Source organism: Heloderma suspectum, chromosome 1 (genome assembly GCF_057233095.1).
Source record: "Heloderma suspectum isolate Gila_16-S chromosome 1, 16-S_ref, whole genome shotgun sequence".
Classification (NCBI taxonomy): Eukaryota; Metazoa; Chordata; class Lepidosauria; order Squamata; family Helodermatidae; genus Heloderma; species Heloderma suspectum.
In genome coordinates, this window is record NC_139458.1 from 66227941 (window position 1) to 66245814 (window position 17874).

General features: G+C 44.1%; 1 protein-coding gene across 1 annotated transcript in view; it reads left to right on the top strand.

Moving 5' to 3' along the window:
• RYR3 (ryanodine receptor 3) overlaps positions 1 to 17874 on the top strand; it is a 593263-nt gene that overhangs the window by 178455 nt on the left and 396934 nt on the right. Inside the window, exons 8-10 of the mRNA XM_084844796.1 lie at positions 3600 to 3693; positions 12495 to 12569; positions 13073 to 13229. Of these exons, the coding sequence (XP_084700922.1) occupies positions 3600 to 3693; positions 12495 to 12569; positions 13073 to 13229 (326 nt within the window). The remainder of the gene's footprint in view (positions 1 to 3599; positions 3694 to 12494; positions 12570 to 13072; positions 13230 to 17874) is intronic.

The window sequence follows — 17874 nt, forward strand, 5'->3', positions numbered from 1 at the left end:
CCTGGTGTCTCTGTGTTAAATGGGTTGGAAAGTTGTCTTCCATTAAAGTGTAAATCTATAGAACCGGCAAGTTGTTTACCCTTTCCCAATCACCTATTACCATTGTGCAGAATTGATTTTTATACAAACGATTAATTTTGTGAAAGGGGAATGTATCATGTATCACATTTCCATTGGCATTTACATTTCAATAATTTGGATAAATATTTAAAACTATGCTGCAACCATATATTAAACTGTTATTTTCTGCAGAATTTCTACTACACAGTAAGAGTAATTCTAGATGTTTTCATTTTCACTAGCTTATCTCAAGAGTCTCACTTCACTCACTTCAAAAAATGAAGTTTGCCTCCCATTCTACTCTCTAGCCCTGCTCAAGAGAAGCATGTGGCATCAGAATTTGTTGCAGGACTTTTGTGAATTTTTTTTCTGAATACCTGCACCTCACACTCAATTCAGAACTGCTTTTGAAATTCTCAAAATTTTAAATTTCTCCTGTGAAAATCCCTTTTTTGCATGCACGTAAAGCAGGAGTGGGAAACATGCCACTTCCAGTGTGGTGGTCCCAGACATGCCTGTTTTTTTTTTTTCTTTTTGAGCTAGGGAAAAACGTTTTTTAAAAGTTCTGGTTTGCTGCCAAAGTTTGGTGGCAAGCTGCTGCAGAGGCTTAGAATGGACAATTTATCTTGTTTTCAAGTAAAATTTGTCAATTCCAAGCCTCCATAGTGGTTTGCTGCTGAATTTTGGCAGCAAACTATAACTTTTAGAAAGCAATCCAGATAGCATCTAGGGAAGATAGGATTTTTCAGTTTGGCAGCTACGACCTCGTAGCCGGGAAACCATGCTCCCTGCCTCCTCCCCCCTCCCCCTTGTTGCTGGGGTGGAGAGAACCATGGCGGCTGCCCCTCCATGCTTGTTCATGATCATAACACGGAGCATGGACAGGGTGAAAAAGGGGTGTGCCTATGGGTGAGGTGGGGAGGAGACTGCAGAAGCTGTTTTAGACAGCTTCCTATGCGGTCTCCAGCCCCATTCCCGCCCCCTCCCCAAAGCTGCGCTTAGATGCCCAAAATCAGGCATCTAAGGAAAACTGCAGGGCAGCCAGAACATGGAAGGAATCCTTTCCTCTGTGCTTCAACCACCCTGTATTGGATAGGTGGCCACCTCCAACTTCAGAGGCAATTGGAAGTGACTGTTTGTCTCAATAGGAATGCGCCCTAAAAAAACTTTATTCTCAAGTTAAAAAAATGTGTTGCCCACACCTGCTTTCCCCTTTTGTGGCAGAGGCAGGGGTATGGCCTGCAATGGGTCCAGGGGGAAGAATTGGCCCCCAGACTGCCCAAAGTTGCCCATTCCTGCCATAAAGGGTCTTTCTGGATTGGCCATCTGTTGTTGCTGAAAAGAGTAGAAGAAGAGCCTTGCTGAATCCTGCTTCTCAAAACAGCCAACCAGATGCTTCCAATAAGCCTGCAAGCAGGAATTCAGACAATAGATCTCTTCAAAGGTTGCTCCCCAATAGCTGGTATTCATTGGCATACTGCGTCTGAGAGTCTTTCTACATCAGGCTTTTATTGTGTGCTTGTGATTCCTCACTCATGGTAGTTTCCTTTTCCTAATGAGGAAAGTCTGGAATATCTCTGAATGGTGGCATGAAACCTAGCGTATTTGCGCAATTCTGCTATACCACAGCATCACCCAGCAGTTGTGTAATGGAACATATGGAAAGGCAGAGAAAGAAACCCCCTGGAAAAAAACCTGTGTAAAGGAGCTGATCGTAATGCCACAAAGAATCCAGAAGCAGAAGCCTCAGTAAAGGCGGGGGTAAAAAGCCTCGTGTAGAAAAGCCCTGAATCTGGCGGTTTCATATCGCCTTTAATAAATCAATCCTTGAACTTACCTAATCTTTTAAAGACATCTATGCTAGTAGTTATCACCACAGTGATGGCAGCGGTTTCTATAAATTATATGTCATATGAAGAAGTACTTTATTTTGTCTGGCTCTGGCCTGAATCTATTGCTGATAAATTTCATTTGATGAGTTCTGTTCTGCAAAGTTTTATAAACTCTTATGTCTCCATTTTTAGTCCTTTTTTCTCAACTAAAAAGCTACAAACACTTTTCCCCTGTAAGGAAAAGTTTGGCCTTTTCTGCAACTTTTCTAGCTCTATAATATTTTTTTTTGAAATGGGGTGATCAGAACTGTATACAGTATTCCAAATGTGGCTGAACCATAGATACGTATATGGGCATGACAATACTGATGGTTTTATTTTCACTTCCTTACCTAATGATCCCCAGAATAGGGACGTCAGAGAAATCTGCAACAACCAAATGAGTTCGGAATTTCATGAATCCAACCTGTGGATTCTGCAGCAGACTGTTTTCCCCTGTTGGTCAGATTCTGCAGTCTTGCAGACCAGTTTTCTAACTTTCCTGAATTTTGTGCAAATTTCACTGTTGAAAAATATGCAAAATAAAAACCAACCTGGCCAAAAATGTGCATTTCCCGCATAGGCTAAAGCATGAAAATGCACATGGGGGGGGGGATTTGTGAATTTGCATGCGCAAATTTGCACAGATGGACATTTGCACACATTTAGAAACAAAAATTGATTCCGTTGATGGGCAGACGATAGAACAAAAAGTGCCTGACAATCTGCGAAACACAGATGGAGTGGGTTTTACACCATCCATACATCCCTATCCCAGAATAGATTTGCTTTTTCCCCCACAGGTGCAACACATTTCATCATTTTTTTTTCATTGAGTATGAACACAACTCCAAGATCTCTTTCCTAGTTGGTCACCATCTTCTATGCGTGTATATACTCTAGTCATCATCATTATCACCACATATAGCACTATAGAGTGTTCAATTTTTTTTTGATGTACATTATATCAGTAATCATTATAACAACAGTACTACAAAGTACATGAGTATTTTCTGAGGCAAGGGGCTGAAGTTGAGAGGAAGTGGTGTGTTTGGACATCACAATAAACCATATAGTACATATATAGTGATAGGAACAAGCCACAGTGAGCTTCCAGTCATGTGCTCCCCCTTCCCTCTGCACCAGTGCAGCCTCAAGGAGGAGATTGGATGCTTTTGCTTCAGTTTTTTAATTAATCACACTTTAGTGTTATGTCTGAACCCTCAACTATACTTAATCTTAACTATGCTTTCTTGGAAACAAGCCAGTTTTGTAACTCATGTCATGAACCACAGTTGAGATTAACGAGTTTGTCAGGTTGTCTGAAACCAGCTGTGGTTAATTAAAAATGGAAGCAAAAGGGTTGAATTCCACTGTTGTGCTGACAGAGAAGAGTGGGGGAAGGGAGCACATGAGCTTCAAGTTCACTGTATCTTGTTCCCTTCTCAATAAACCATGGTTTATAATGACATCCAAATGCAGCCAGTGGCTTTCTTAAGGCATTCTAGTGTATTCATAGCTAAGAGGAAATTGAACCAGGAACTTCCCAGCTCAGTCTTTTACCTACTAACTATCTATTTGGATGTATAGTTTCTGATGGTAAGAATCCCAGATGCTTATTTGTTAATCCCCCCCCCCCGATTAATGAGGAATAATCTTTTTCTTTAGGGTACCTACTTGGTGGGCATGTATTACGTTTATTTCATGGCCATGATGAGTGTTTGACAATCCCATCTACAGAGCAGAACGATTCAGCACACAAGTGAGTTGTGATGTATATTATATACACTTTCCATTGTTGATGCCACAATGTTTTGTTACTGAAAACCCCAAAGAGCCATCATTCATAGAGAGAGAAAGAGAGAGGGGTGGGGGGATGTATTTGTACATCCTATGGCAACACTTCAGAATGCCTTCTGTTTTAGACCGTGGGCCAGATTCTCACCACAATTATATCCATGCAATATGATTCATATTGGATGTCATGAAAAAGGAGGAACTGTCATCAGCATATTTAACCTGTAGGAAACATAATATGCTATTATTTTGTCCAGAAATAAGTTGCATTAAAGAATATGAAAATTCTCACATCACAAACATACCTACTCAGCAGTAAATTCCATATTTTCCCCCCGAGTAAGAGCCTTGTTCTGTCTTCAGCAGTTATCACTGGTGTTGTACCAATGCCAGGGATCAGCATAGTTGGATACTTCCCAGCAGGCATCCCACTGCCAATGTCTGATGCTCTGTTGCCCTTCTTGCTGTCGTCGCCTATTCACCTGACCCTCTAAAGATATGAGCAGTGATAAGAGCAATGAGGAGCAGCATTCTCTGCTTATCTTCTTGTCCTCCCTCTTCAGCCAGCTGGGTGAATTAGGCCCAATGAGAAAGGGCAAACAAATGGGCAGCAGTGACAGAATCAAAGAGGAAGTGGGCCAAGGGAGGGCATCTTGTCCAGGGCCATCCCAAAACCTGGATCCAGCACTTACCAATGCTGGGGATAGGGCCCTACACAGAGCAAGAGTGCCACCCAAATGGTTTCTCCAGTGTGGAAGGGGGAAGGAAATGGAACTATCCATTCATTGTACCCCTGAGACTGAGTATGGCTTGGTGCTAGAACATTGTAAGAGGCATTGGCAAGCTGAGAGCCAGGTGCAGTAGAATCTGACAGCTCTGTTCTTCTTTACTTGCTAATTAGAGGATACTGCTGTTGTAATTGTATCATCTAGTGCAGTGATCTTCACTATTTTTCAGGCAGGAGCCACTTTGGTTCCAGGCATCACCATTCACCACTAAGGTCACCTGGTGGCCATTCCCAGGCTGGGAGGGCAGGGGGAGCTCTCTACTGCAGAGAGAGAGAGAGAGAGAGAGAGAGAATGTGTGTGATCAGAGAAGGAGGGAGGCAGAGAGACACACTTAAGGTGATTGGGAATCACTGGAGGCCCTCAGGCCTTGCAGTGAAGAACTCTAATCTAGTGTCAGGCTGTAACTGTGTTTAGGATGTGTAGTACAGTGTGATTGCAAGCCTGCATTCTGCTAAACTTGGTTATGTTCTGCTGAATTTAATAAGGTGTTATAACCATATCTGCAAGCAAAATAGTTTGCTACTTGAGATAAATGGTGTCTACCAGCTTCCAGTAATTGTATCTCAAAATAGCTTCTAGCAGAATTATATACAGTTAGTGAGGTTGTCAGTATTTGATCTAGTGAGGCAAAATGAACTTGTTCCGGATGCACATGTTATATGCTAAAGATATGGAATGATGATCGTATTATTTGTCTTGAATTTATTAAAATAGCAGTTCAGGACCATTAAAGAAGACGTGTGTGTGTGTGTGTGTGTGTGTGTGTGTGTGAAGGAGAGAGAGAGAGGTTGAGAGAGAGGTTGAGAGAGAGGTAATTGGTAAAGTTGTCTAGTGGGACTCTACTCATGGAATACTTTCACCAGTGGAAGGGAATTCAGAATCCAAACCATTGTCTATAACTGCTTTAAAAAACTAAATGTCTTCCAAATGTTATTTAAGGGCGCAATCCTATCAAAATAGGCAGCTACCTCTGAACGCGGAGGCGACCGCCTATCCAAAGCAGGGCAGGAGAGGCACAGGGGGGATCGTTCCCACTGTGCCTCCCCTGCCTTGCTATTTTTCTCCTGTGAACGCAACAGAAGCAGTGGAGGTGGATCGTCCCCACTGGATACTGCCCCTATGGGACTTAGGTAGGAGTAAGCCTATGTAACAGAAGAATACATGGAAGAATGATTGATAGTAGCAGTGGATGGTGGATGGAGTTAGAGTGAATGACAAGTGGGGAAAATAAAAATCTGTTAGGAGATGGCATAAAAGACAGAGGACTTAAGGATAGAGAAAAGATGAGGCATAAGGCTGGTGGTTAGGATAGTTGTTAAAGCAGGGAACCAGGTTACATTATTATAAGTATTATTTCTTGTTGTTCAGTCATTCAGTCGTGTCCGACTCTTCGTGACCCCATGGACCGTAGCACGTCAGGCCTTCCTGTCCACCGCTCTCTCCCGGAGTGTGCTCAAGTTCATATTCATTGCATCGGTGATGCTATCTAGCCATCTCATCCTCTGCCGTCCCCTTCTCCTTTTGCCTTCAGTCTTTCCCAGCATCAGGGTCTTTTCCAGGGAGTTTTCTCTTCGCATTAGGTGGCCAAAATATTTGAGCTTCAGCTTCAATATCTGTCCTTCCAATGAGCACTCAGGGTTGTTTTCCTTTAGGATGGACTGATTTGACCTCCTTGCAGTCCAGGGGTAAGAGTCTTCTCCAGCACCACAGTTCGAAAGCATCGATTCTTCGGCGCTCAGCCTTCCTTATAGTCCAGCTCTCACAGCCATACATTGCTACTGGGAAAACCATAGCTTTGATTATACGAATCTTTGTCACAAGGTGATGTCTCTGCTTCTTACTATGCTGTCTAGGTTTGCCATAGCTTTCTTCCCAAGGAGCAAGCGTCTTTTAATTTCATGGCTACAGTCACCGTCTGTGGTGATCTTGGAGCCCAAGAACATAAAATCTGTCACTGCTTCCATTTCTTCCCCTTCTATATGCCAGGAAGTGATGGGGCCAGATGCCATGATTTTAGTTTTTTTTTTAATGTTGAGTTTCAAACCAGCTTTTGCACTCTCCTCTTTCACCCTCAACAAGAGGCTCTTTAGATGCTCTTCGCTTCCTGCCGTTAGGGTGGTATCGTCTGCGTATCTGAGGTTGTTGATAATTCTCCTGGCAATCTTAATTCCAACCTGTGATTCATCCAATCCGGCGTTTCTCATGATGTACTCTGCATATAAATTAAATAAGTAGGGTGACAATATGCAGCCTTGTTGTACTCCTTTCCCAATTTTGAACCAATTGGTTGTTCCATCTCCGGTTCTTCCTGTTGCTTCTTGACCCTCGTACAGGTTTTTCAGGAGACAGGTGAGGTGGTCTGGTACTCCCATCTCTTTAAGAATTTGCCAGAGTTTGTTGTGATCCACACAATCAAAGGCTTTAGCGTAGTCATTGAAGCAGAAATAGAGGTTTTTCTGGAATTCTCTTGCTTTCTCCATGATCCAGCGTATGTTGGCAATTTGATCTGTAGTTCCTCTGCCTCTTCGAAATCCAGCTTGTACTTCCGGTAGTTCTTGGTTCACATACTGCTGAAGCCTAACTTGTAGGATTTTGAGCATAACCTTGCTGACATGTGAAATGAGCGCAATTGTAGGGATGGTGGAGAATTCTGCCACGGATTTCAGTTCTGCCCCCCGAAATCCGTGGTGGAACGGCTCAACCCCCCCCGCGGATTCCCCCTGAGATGAAGCTTACCTGGGGCGGATGTTCCGGATGGCGGCGGCTCCGGTGGCGGCGGCGACTAGTCTTTCGACCGGCTGCCGTAGCCACCATTCGCATCCTTGTCTTTGCTATGATAGGCTACGGAAGTAATTACGTAGCCTACTACGGCAAAAACAAAACTGCATACGCAAATGGCGGTGGCTACAGCGGCTGCCATTTGCCTCCCCTATTTTTCGCCGTTCTAGCCTACGTAAATATTTACGTAGGCTATTACGGCGGGAAAAAAAGGAATGCAAATGGCGCCCACTACGCTACTTGTGTTCCCTATTTTTTGCCATAATAGCCTACATAAATATTTCCGTAGGCTAGAATGCCAAAAAATAGGGAACGCAAATGGCGGCCGCCGTAGCCGCCGCCATTTGCGTACGCGGTTTTTTGTTTTTGTTTTTTTGCCCAGCCATGATACGCTACATAAATACTTACATAGCCTATCATGGCAGCCTGGAAGGATGCAAATGGCGGCCGCCATTTGCATCCGCAGCAGCCCGTCCATGGCCGGAACTCTGGCTGCGGATGGCCCTGGCTGGTTGCTCCACGGAGCCGCCGCGGAACAGAGCCGGCCGGGCAAGATTCCAGGAGGGAGGACCGGATTGCCTCCCCCCCATCCAGGATTCCAGGGGGAGGGACAGAGCGCCTCCCCCTCCCACCATGAAAAATTCCGCGAAAGGGTGAGTTTCGTACCATATAATACAATTATATGGTAGTTTGAACACTCTCTGGCATTGCCCTTCTTTGAAATTGGAATGTAAACTGAACTTTTCCAGTCTTGTGGCCATTGTTGAGTGTTCCAAATTTGTTGTCATATTGAGTGCAGCACTTTAACAGCATCATCTTTTAGGATTTTAAATAGCTCAGCTGGAAGACTGTCATCTCTGCTAGCTTTGTTGTTAGTAATGCTTCCTAAGGCCCACTTGACTTCACTCTCGAGGATGTCTGGCTCAAGTTCAGTGACCGCACTATCATGGCTATCAGGGACATTAAGATCTTTCCTGTATAGTTCTTCTGTGTATTCTTTCCAGCTCTTCTTAATCTCATCTGCTTCTGTTAGGTCCCTGCCTTCTTTGTCCTTTCTCATGCCCGTCTTTGCACAAAACATTCCCTTGATATCTCCGATTTTCTTGAAGAGATCTTTAGTCTTTCCCATTCTATTGTTTTCTTTGATTTCTTTGCATTGTTCATTTAAGAAGGCCTTCTTGTCTCTCCTTGCTATTCTCTGGAACTCTGCATTCAGTTGGATATATCTTCCCCTTTCTCCCTTGGTTTTTGCTTCCCTTCTTTCCTCAGCTACTTGTAAAGCCTCCTGAGACAGCCACTTTGCTTTCTTGCATTTCTTTTTCTTTGGGATGGATTGAGTTACTGCCTCCTGAACAATGTTACGGACCTCTGTCCATAGTTCCTCAGGCACTCTGTCTATCAGGTCTAATCCCTTAAATCTATTCCTCACCTCCACTGTATATTCATAAGGGATATGATTGAGGTCATACCTGAATGGTTTAGTGGTTTTCCCTACGTTCTTCAATTTCAGCTGAAATTTTGCAACAAGAAGCTCATGATCTGAGCCACAGTCAGCTCCAGGTCTTGTTTTGACTGACTGTATAGAGCTTCTCCATCTTTCAGCTGCAAAGGACATAATCAATCTGGTTTCGATATTGACCGTCTGGTGATGTCCATGTGTAGAGTCGCCTCTTGTGCTGTTGGAAAAGAGTGTTTGCTATGATCAGCGTGTTGTCTTGGCAAAACTCTATTAGCCTTTGTCCTGCTTCATTTTGTACACCAAGGCCATGCCTGCCTGTTATCCCGGTGATTTCTTGACCTCCTACTTTAGCATTCCAATCCCCTATGATGAAGAGGACATCTTTATTTTAGGGATGGCGGAGAATTTCTCCCCGAAACTTCGGGGGGCTGAGCGCCAACGTGTTCGGCCCCCCAAACAAGTTTTGGGGAGAAATCCTCCGCACCCTCCCGCCCCCCGCACCTCCCCCGGGACGGGACTTACCTTCGCCGAACGTCCCTCCCGGCGGTGGGTCCGGCCGGCGGTTCGGCGGGTGTTCGAGCGGGGCAGGAGCGGCAGCCGGTCTTTCGACCAGCTGCCGCCGCCGCCATTGCAATAAAAGAAAAAAAAACGCCCCCTGATAGGCTACGTGACGATTAACGTAGCCTATCACGGCTAGATTTGCAAAGTCAGCCGTGATAGGCTACGTCAATCGTCACGTAGCCTATCACGGGTGACTTAAAAAAAAAAAAAAGTGCGTACGGATAATGGCGGCCCCCATAGGGAGCTGCCATTCCCGTTCCTTATTTGGTCGCTGTAGTCTACATAAAGATTTACGTAGACTATGGCGAAAATAAGGGCAACGCTTATTTGTTTTTTTAAAAACTTTTGCGTTCGCGGCTGGGCGAGGCGGGAAGCCTCCTCCCCAGCCTGAATTTCGGCTGGGGCGAGGCAGGAAGCCTCCCCCCCCCCGGCCTGAACTTCGCGGGGGGAGCAGCGAAGCGCCTCCCCCCCCCCACGAACGTCCTTCGAGGACAGGTAAGGGACTTTCGTCCACCCCTACTTTATTTGGTGTTAGTTCTAGAAGGTGTTGTAGGTCTTCATAGAACTGATCAACCTCAGCTTCTTCAGCCTCGGTGGTTGGGGCACAGACTTGAATTACTGTGACGTTGAACGGTTTGCCTTGGATTTGTAGTGAGATCATTCTATCGTTTTTGAGATTGTACACCAGTACTGCTTTTCCCACCCTTTTGTTGACTATGAGTGCTACTCCATTTCTTCTAAGGGATTCTTGCCCACAGTAGTAGATATGATGGTCACCTGAAGTAAATTCGCCCATGCTTGTCCATTTTAGTTCACTGATTCCCAAGATGACGATGTTCAATCTTGCCATCTCATGTTTGACCACCTCCAGCTTACCTTGATTCATTGAACCTGGAACCTTACATTCACGTTCCTAAACAATATTGTTCTTTACACCATCGGACTTTCTTTTCACCACCAGGCACATCCACAGCGGAGTGTTCTTTTGGCTTTGGCCCAGCCGCTTCACTCTGTCTGGCGCTACTTGGAAATTCCCTCTGCTCTTCTCCAGTAGTATATTGGACACCTTCCGACCTGAGGGTCTCATCTTCCGGTGTCATATCTTTTAGCCTTGTGATATGTTCCATGGGGTTTTCTTGGCAAGAATACTGGAGTGGGTTGCCATTTCCTTCTCCAGTGGACCACATTTTGTCAGAACTCTCTGCCATGACCTGTCCGTCTTGGGTGGCCCTGCACGGCATAGCTTATGGCTTCACTGAGTTACGCAAGCCCCTTCACCACAACAAGGCAGTGATCCATGTAGGGGAAGGAAAGGTACCTCCTGTGCAAGCACTGGCTCATTACTGACCCCCAGAGGGACGCCGCTTGTGCTGGCGTTTTCATGGCAGACTATAGCAGGGTGGTTTGCCATTGCCTTTCCCAGTCGTGACTACCTTTCCCCCAGCAAGCTGGGTACTGATTTTACCCACCTCGGAAGGATGGAAGGCTGAGTCGACCTGAGCCGGCTGCCCGAGACCCGGCTTCCGCTGGGATTGAACTCAGGTCGTGGGGAGAGTTTTGGTTGCAATACTGCCGCCTACCACTCTGCGCTGTTATTTGTTCTGGCTGTAATTTTCCATCAATACATATACTTACTGATTTTAATTCATAAATGTGTTGTGGTCTGGGCTTTTTCAGTTAGCATATCTCACCCCAAGGGCTACCTTTGAATTACACAGCAAGTATATAAAAGGAAGAGACCACTGCTTTATGTAAATCAGTAGGCTGTGGCAGCAGATTATTTGAGAGAATAGTAGGGGACATATTAACTTAGTGGACTGTTTATACCCAATGACCTCTAGGAGCCAGAGCCATGTAAGGGACCCATTAGACTAAATGGGCTTTCTTCTGAGTAGACATGCCTAGAATTGCACAGTTAGAAAAAGTTAATTGCTTTAGCTTTTTGTTTTTAGATTTGGCAGGATAATGGTTTAGAGTTTCAGCATCAATTACTCTTTACACATTTACCCAGTTTCCAACCATGAGCAAAGAGAGGCCTATGATATATATATATATATATATATATATATATATAGAGAGAGAGAGAGAGAGAGAGAGCTAAAGACATAACAAAAGTTTAAACATGGGCAAGGGTATGGAATTATAGTTAACAATTGTCAAGAGGAACACTGATGATAATATCCAAAATTCTCAGTGGAACACAGAACAAATGTTGAAGTGTGCATTATTCCAGTTGTTTTCATCCCTGAATGATTTCTGTTGAACTAAAACAAAAAGTTGCAAAATGGTAAAAAGTGAATAATGCACATTTAAGGAAAAATGCCAAGACACATTTGGATAAAAGAGTTTCAAACTTGAATTCTGTTTTTTCCTTAAAATTCAAAAATATGTCTCACACTTCTGGATATTCCAAATGTTAATATCAAGTGGTACTGGTACTATACTATTGTGCACAAGCACTCACAGTAGTGACTGCTTACACAACAGGGCTTTTACGCTTCTAAAAATAACCCGAAATAAGTGAAAATCCTTGCTTCCAGAACAGGGCAGGTGAGCGGAGCTTGCAGAAGGGAGCTCGTCTGACCTGTTCCAATCTGAAACAAGCATTTACACTCATTTCAGGTTATTTTTAGAAGTGTGAAAGTCTCATTGGGCAAGCCATCACTCTTGCAAGCACAACAGAACCAGTGGAGGCAGAACAGCCCCATTGGATACTACCCAAAGAGTTCAACAACGATCAACATCAATTAACGCCATAGTTTTTTTTAAAGCTTGGAGTAAAATGTTATCTTTATTTTGAGATACTGAAATCTCAAGTTGAAGGAGGGATTCAGAGCCCATCACATTCCCCATGACAGCATCAGGAACATGAGAGGGTCCAAACTCAGCTTGGAGATGACTGAGCTCTTTTCTTTCTTTGTAGGAAAAGAGCTCAGTTAGCCAAGTCCAATTCTAAATTGAGACCAGAGGGTGGGTGTTGCTCATCATTACTTGTAAAAACAGCTGCTGCATCAAAGTAACTTCGAATTTACATTATACACTTCAGATTTTAATCCTATGCAGAGTTATGAATGCCAAAGGACCCTTGATTTCACAATAATTGGGAATTTAGATGTACATAATGGAACAGGGCTATTTCTAAAATTTAATTTTTTTATATAAATAAAAATCTATTTGCAGGCGGCTATTTTATGAAGCAGGGGGAGCTGGTGTCCGTGCAAGATCACTGTGGAGAGTAGAACCCCTTCGAATAAGGTATTCAGATCTTCTTTGCAAACATGATTTGAAATAAAGTTTTACAGTTGCTTAATGAATTTATATAATATGAAACTAGTAAATACTATAAGGCTGAAGGTCAACAATATGGTGTTTAAGTTTTTGAATTAAGATACAGAAAAGCAAAGTGGTGAGGCACCAATTGCGGTGAAAAGGAAGGAAGGAGATCTCCAGAAATATGGTCCAGGTGCAGAAGAAATATGGAGTTTGAATTAATTTGCAACAGAGTGAAAAGAGCAGGTTGAAATTTGTTGTTCAAGAATGCCACTGAGGAAAAACTCAGTTTGAAATGAGATAAGATCCAGCTAGAGTTAAACATTTTGAGGTTTTGATTTTAGTGGGAGAGTTAAGCATGCATTTAGTTCTCTCCCAAGGCAATCGGCAGGTCCTAAAAGTTCTTAGTTTTGACAAGATCATGACATAAATATATTCAGTTTGCCCCACATAAACCATAAATGTAACATTTTCAATCAATTTTTAAGCTGGAGTGGAAGTAACATCCGCTGGGGACAGCCCTTTCGTCTTCGCCACATTACAACAGGACAATTTTTGGCCCTGACCGAAGACTTGGGTCTTGTCTTGTTAGACAGAGAAAAGGCTGACACAAAATCAACTTCCTTTTGTTTTAGAGCATCCAAGGTAAGTCATTTTTATAAATCAAATGAATATGAAAAATGCAAAAAAAATGAATATGAAAATATATAAATATTGTACCTAAATACATTTATCACATTTCCTAACTAAAAATAAATAAATGCCACTGGTCAAAATTCACTTAGGGAAAAGTGATTTTAGGGGACAGACTGCAGGAAAGGAAACCTCAGGCAGGGGGAGGGTTCAGCCATGTTCTCCTTCCGCTCTTTAAATTGGACCCCCGCACCCCCACCCTTATGATGATTGGGGTTGACCTGCATTTGAAGAGACCTGTTTGTACCACTGCCACTTTGATTTTGGTCTTCAGTTCATGGTGGAGACATTGCTCAACCTTTTAAACACACTTCTTTTCTTACAAAATATAATACAATGATAAGAGCTGACAAATAATTGGAAAGCAAAAACTCCGTAGAGGCCTGGGTCTGTCTGTATATATTCATAATACACTGTGCTTAACAACTGTTGGCCACAATGGGGAAGTGCAGCCCTTTGGATCTAGGGCCAGATCAAGGCTAAGGATTGGGTGAATGAGCGATGTTCAAGCTCGCCAAGATCTTCTGAACATCAACTTGCTGCTTGTCTTTCTTGGATTTGTGCTCACGTGTGCAATCACTGTTCATTTTTGCACTGTTTGTTTTGCAGCTATCGAATGTGAAAGTTGTGCAAAAATTCTCAAATATGTACAAATTTCCCCATAGATTAAAGCATAGATGGTTTAAAAGTTGTGCATTTTGAGGAAGTTGTGCAGTTCAAGAAAGTTGTGCATTTTGAGAAAACTCTGCATTTTTCAAAGTTTGTGCATTTTGGGAAAGTTACGCATTTTTCAAGCACACATTTTGTGAATGCAAGTTCGGGAATTTGCGAACATTTTCAGAGAAAGTATGCTCCCATTCGCATTCAAAATTGTGAACAGGGCAGGTTTGAGTGATTTGTGAACTGAAACGAAATTCCCATACGTTCAAGACAACAATGGCTTCAGAGCTAGGTATCTGTGGCAGGCCCCCTACTCTGCCCCCAATACTGTATTCACACACAACATTGTGCATACACTCACACAGTCAACAATGTACAATAATAATACAAATATATTTTTCACTCCATATTTATTTTTAGTGGAAATCATCTTCTGTGCTTTTCTTAAAGAAAAAGACTAATATCACTTTGACTGTAGAGAACTCAAATACAAACGCAAGCTTCCCCTTTTACAATATACAGCATACAGGCAAAGAAAACATAGACACAGATCAAAGCGTGCTCTCTCTCTCTCTCTCATTCAAGAAAGAGACATAGGCTGATTCACTGCTTTATACAGACACAACAGCCAAACAGGACACACATACACAATCAGTGGTGATCCAGGAGATTTTGCTGCCTGAGGAGGAGGAGTAACTGTCTCCCATTTGTCACTGGATGATCTGGGCCAGTCACTACCTCTCAACTTAACCGATCTCTTCTCACAGGATTGTTGTGAGGGTAGAAATGGGGAGATCTTTAGTACCTGGAGAAAAGGCAGAACATAAATATAATACAATAAAGTAAATAATTCTATACTAGAAAAATATAATTGTCTTACACTATGTTCATAATAAGCCTCCCTGGCATGTAAAATGACCACCTGTGCGTTTCATTACTGAATGTGCTCATTTACATATATGTGCAGTAGAGACAAGATGCATCCAGTACCCCACTTAGAAATTTACCTTATAGAGTCCCTGGGGAGGGAGCCTGAAGACTGACACCAGCAATTATAACTTATTAAATATTCAAAACATTCAAAACATCCTATTGCTTCTCATATGTCCCACCCATATGCTTCCATCTTCTAAACAAACATCAACTCAAAGAAACTTTATTAACAGCAAAAACAACAAAGAGTCTTCTGGCACCTTAACAACTAACACATTTATTCTGGCACAAGTTTTTGTAGACTATAGTTCACTTCATCAGATCCATTGAGTATTATGGAGATTTTCAGGCTTATATACAGCATGCGTGGTAATGGTGGGGAATTGTAAACAGTGGGGTCAAAAGAAAATTAATGCAGAAAGTATTTAATGAAGGAAAGTATCCTCCTTGTTAGTAAATATTTCACAGCCCTCCCCTATTGCATTTCCATAAAATAAAATTCCAGCACACTAGATAACAACACTGCACTATACTGCAGTGATGTCATACACTACTCTCCTCCTAGCAATATGGCTATAACAACCATGGACTATTTTGCATACTCATAGGCAGCCACAGTGTCCATAAAGGTATAATAGTTAGGGATGGCAGAGAATTCCGCCACGGACTCCAATGAGTCCATGGCGGAACGGAAGACTTACCCCTGCCTCCGCGCGGAATCCTCTTCAGCTGGATCCTCCAGCTCAGATTGTCAGTGATATGGCCGCCATGCCATATCGCTGGCTGAAGGGCGTCCCTGCTTTTACGTGATAGGCTACACAAATATGTAACTATCACGTTAATTAAAAGCACGGACGCAAATGGCATCTGGGGCGCCATTTGCAGCCGCAGTACATCCCCTTCAGCCAGCGATATGGCATGGCGGCTGTATCGCTGGCACTTTGGAGCTGGCTGGCAGCTCTGCAGAATTGCTGCAGAGCCGGCCGGCGAGGATTCCAGAGGGTAGGAACGGATCGCCTCCCCACCCAGCCAACCCCCAGCAGAAGGCAAGGTAAGCGTTCTGCCCATTCCTAATAATAGCAGACTTTGTTTACATTGGCATTTTTTAATGGTTACAAAAGCAGTTCAAAAAGCAATTTTGGAGCCAGGAAATTAGACCTGAGCTACAAAGACTATGAACTCATTTCATTCCTGCTAGCCATTGTTTGGGGCTGGATATGCTACTGCACAATCATCACTAGGGATGTTAGAGAATTCCGTGGCGGAATGGAGCTATCCCTCCTGCCACCCCGTGGAATCCCCCTGGGATGGAGCCTACCTTTGTCGGCCGTCCGCTGCCCCGCGAATGACTGCCCCAGTCTGTGGCCGCCATTTCCTCTGTACTAGGGATGTCAGAGAATTCCTCCATGGATCTCGGCGAGGCCAAATGCCAGTGCATTCGGCCCCCTGAAATCCGTGGCGGAACGAAGCCCCCACCCCCCCAACCCAAGAAAGGCGCGTGAAACGGAGCACTTACCTGCTGCCGTCCATGCTAACTTGCAAATGGCAGCTGCCCTGTGGCCGCCATTCGCTTCTTCATCATAGCCGTGATAGGCTACGTACTTACGTAGCCTATCACGGCTAACGCAGGGACGCCTTTTGCGTATTTACGTAGCCTATCATGGCAAGCCAAAAAAAAAAAAGCGTACGCAAATGGCGGCGGCTACGGCGGCCGCCATTTGCGTTCCCTATTTTTAGCCATTTTAGCCTACGTAAATATTTACGTAGGCTATTATGGCAAAAAGAAGGGGAACGCAAATAACGTAGTGGCCACCATTTGCGTTCCCCCCCTTTTTTTTTTTGCCGTAATAGCCTGCGTACATATTTACATAGGCTAAAATGGTAAAAAAAAAAGGAAACGCAAATGGCAGCTGCTGTAGCCGCTGCCATTTGCGTTTGCTGTTCGTTTGTTTGTTTCCGTGATAGGCTACGTAAATACTACGCAAATGGTGTCCCTGCATTAGCCGTGATAGGCTACGTAATTATTTACGTAGCCTACCATGGCTATAATGAGGAAGTGCATGGTGGCCCCAAACACGGCTGCCATTTGCAAGTCAGCGCAGATGGCAGCAGGTAAGTGCTCCCTTTCACGCGCCTTTCATGGGGTGGGGGGGCGGGGGGCTTCATTCTGCCACAGATTTCGGGGGGCCAAATGCACTGGCATTCGGCCTCACTGAGATCTGTGGCGGAATTCTCTAACATCCCTAGCTGCTAGCCAGTGGCTAGACAGCCATAGGATTGGTCAGTTTCTGGGAACCGCCTCCCCACCTCCTCCCCGCCACCTCGTAGGCAGCACGGATCATCCCCAAGCTCCGCACTCATAAGAGCAGCGTGGAGTGGGGGGGGAGGGGGCATTCCCAGGGGCAAGGCAGGGAGTTTGTAAGTGCCAGTACAACACTTCCTATGTGTTATCTGGCCTCCCCATCCCGAGCTCCGATATCCCATGGCTAGATAGTTGAAATTGGCCCTCTAGCCATGAATGCAGGGCAGCTGGAGCGCAGAGGAGAGGATCCCTTCCATGCTCCTCCTGCCATGCATTGGATAAGCAGTCACCTCCGAGTTCAGAGGCAGCTGTCTGTCTGCATAGGATTGCTCCCTAAATGATCAAGGGGCTGTAGCAACTCCCCTATGAGGAAAGGTTACAACAGCTGGGATTGTTTCGCCTGAAGAAATGGTAAGAGGAGACATGATAGAGGTATACAAAATTATGCATGGCGTGGAGAAAGTAAATAGGGAGACATTTTTTCCCCTCTCTCAAAATACTAGAACCCGGGGTCATCCTATGAAGCTGATTGGCGGGAGATTCACAGATAAAAGGAAGGACTTCTTCATACGGCGCATAATTAAATTATGGAATTTGCTACCACAAGACATTGTGAGGGCCACCAATTTGGATGGGTTTAAAAGGGGATTAGACAAGTTCCTGAAGAGCTGTCAGTGGCTACTAGTCCTGATGCCTCTGTGC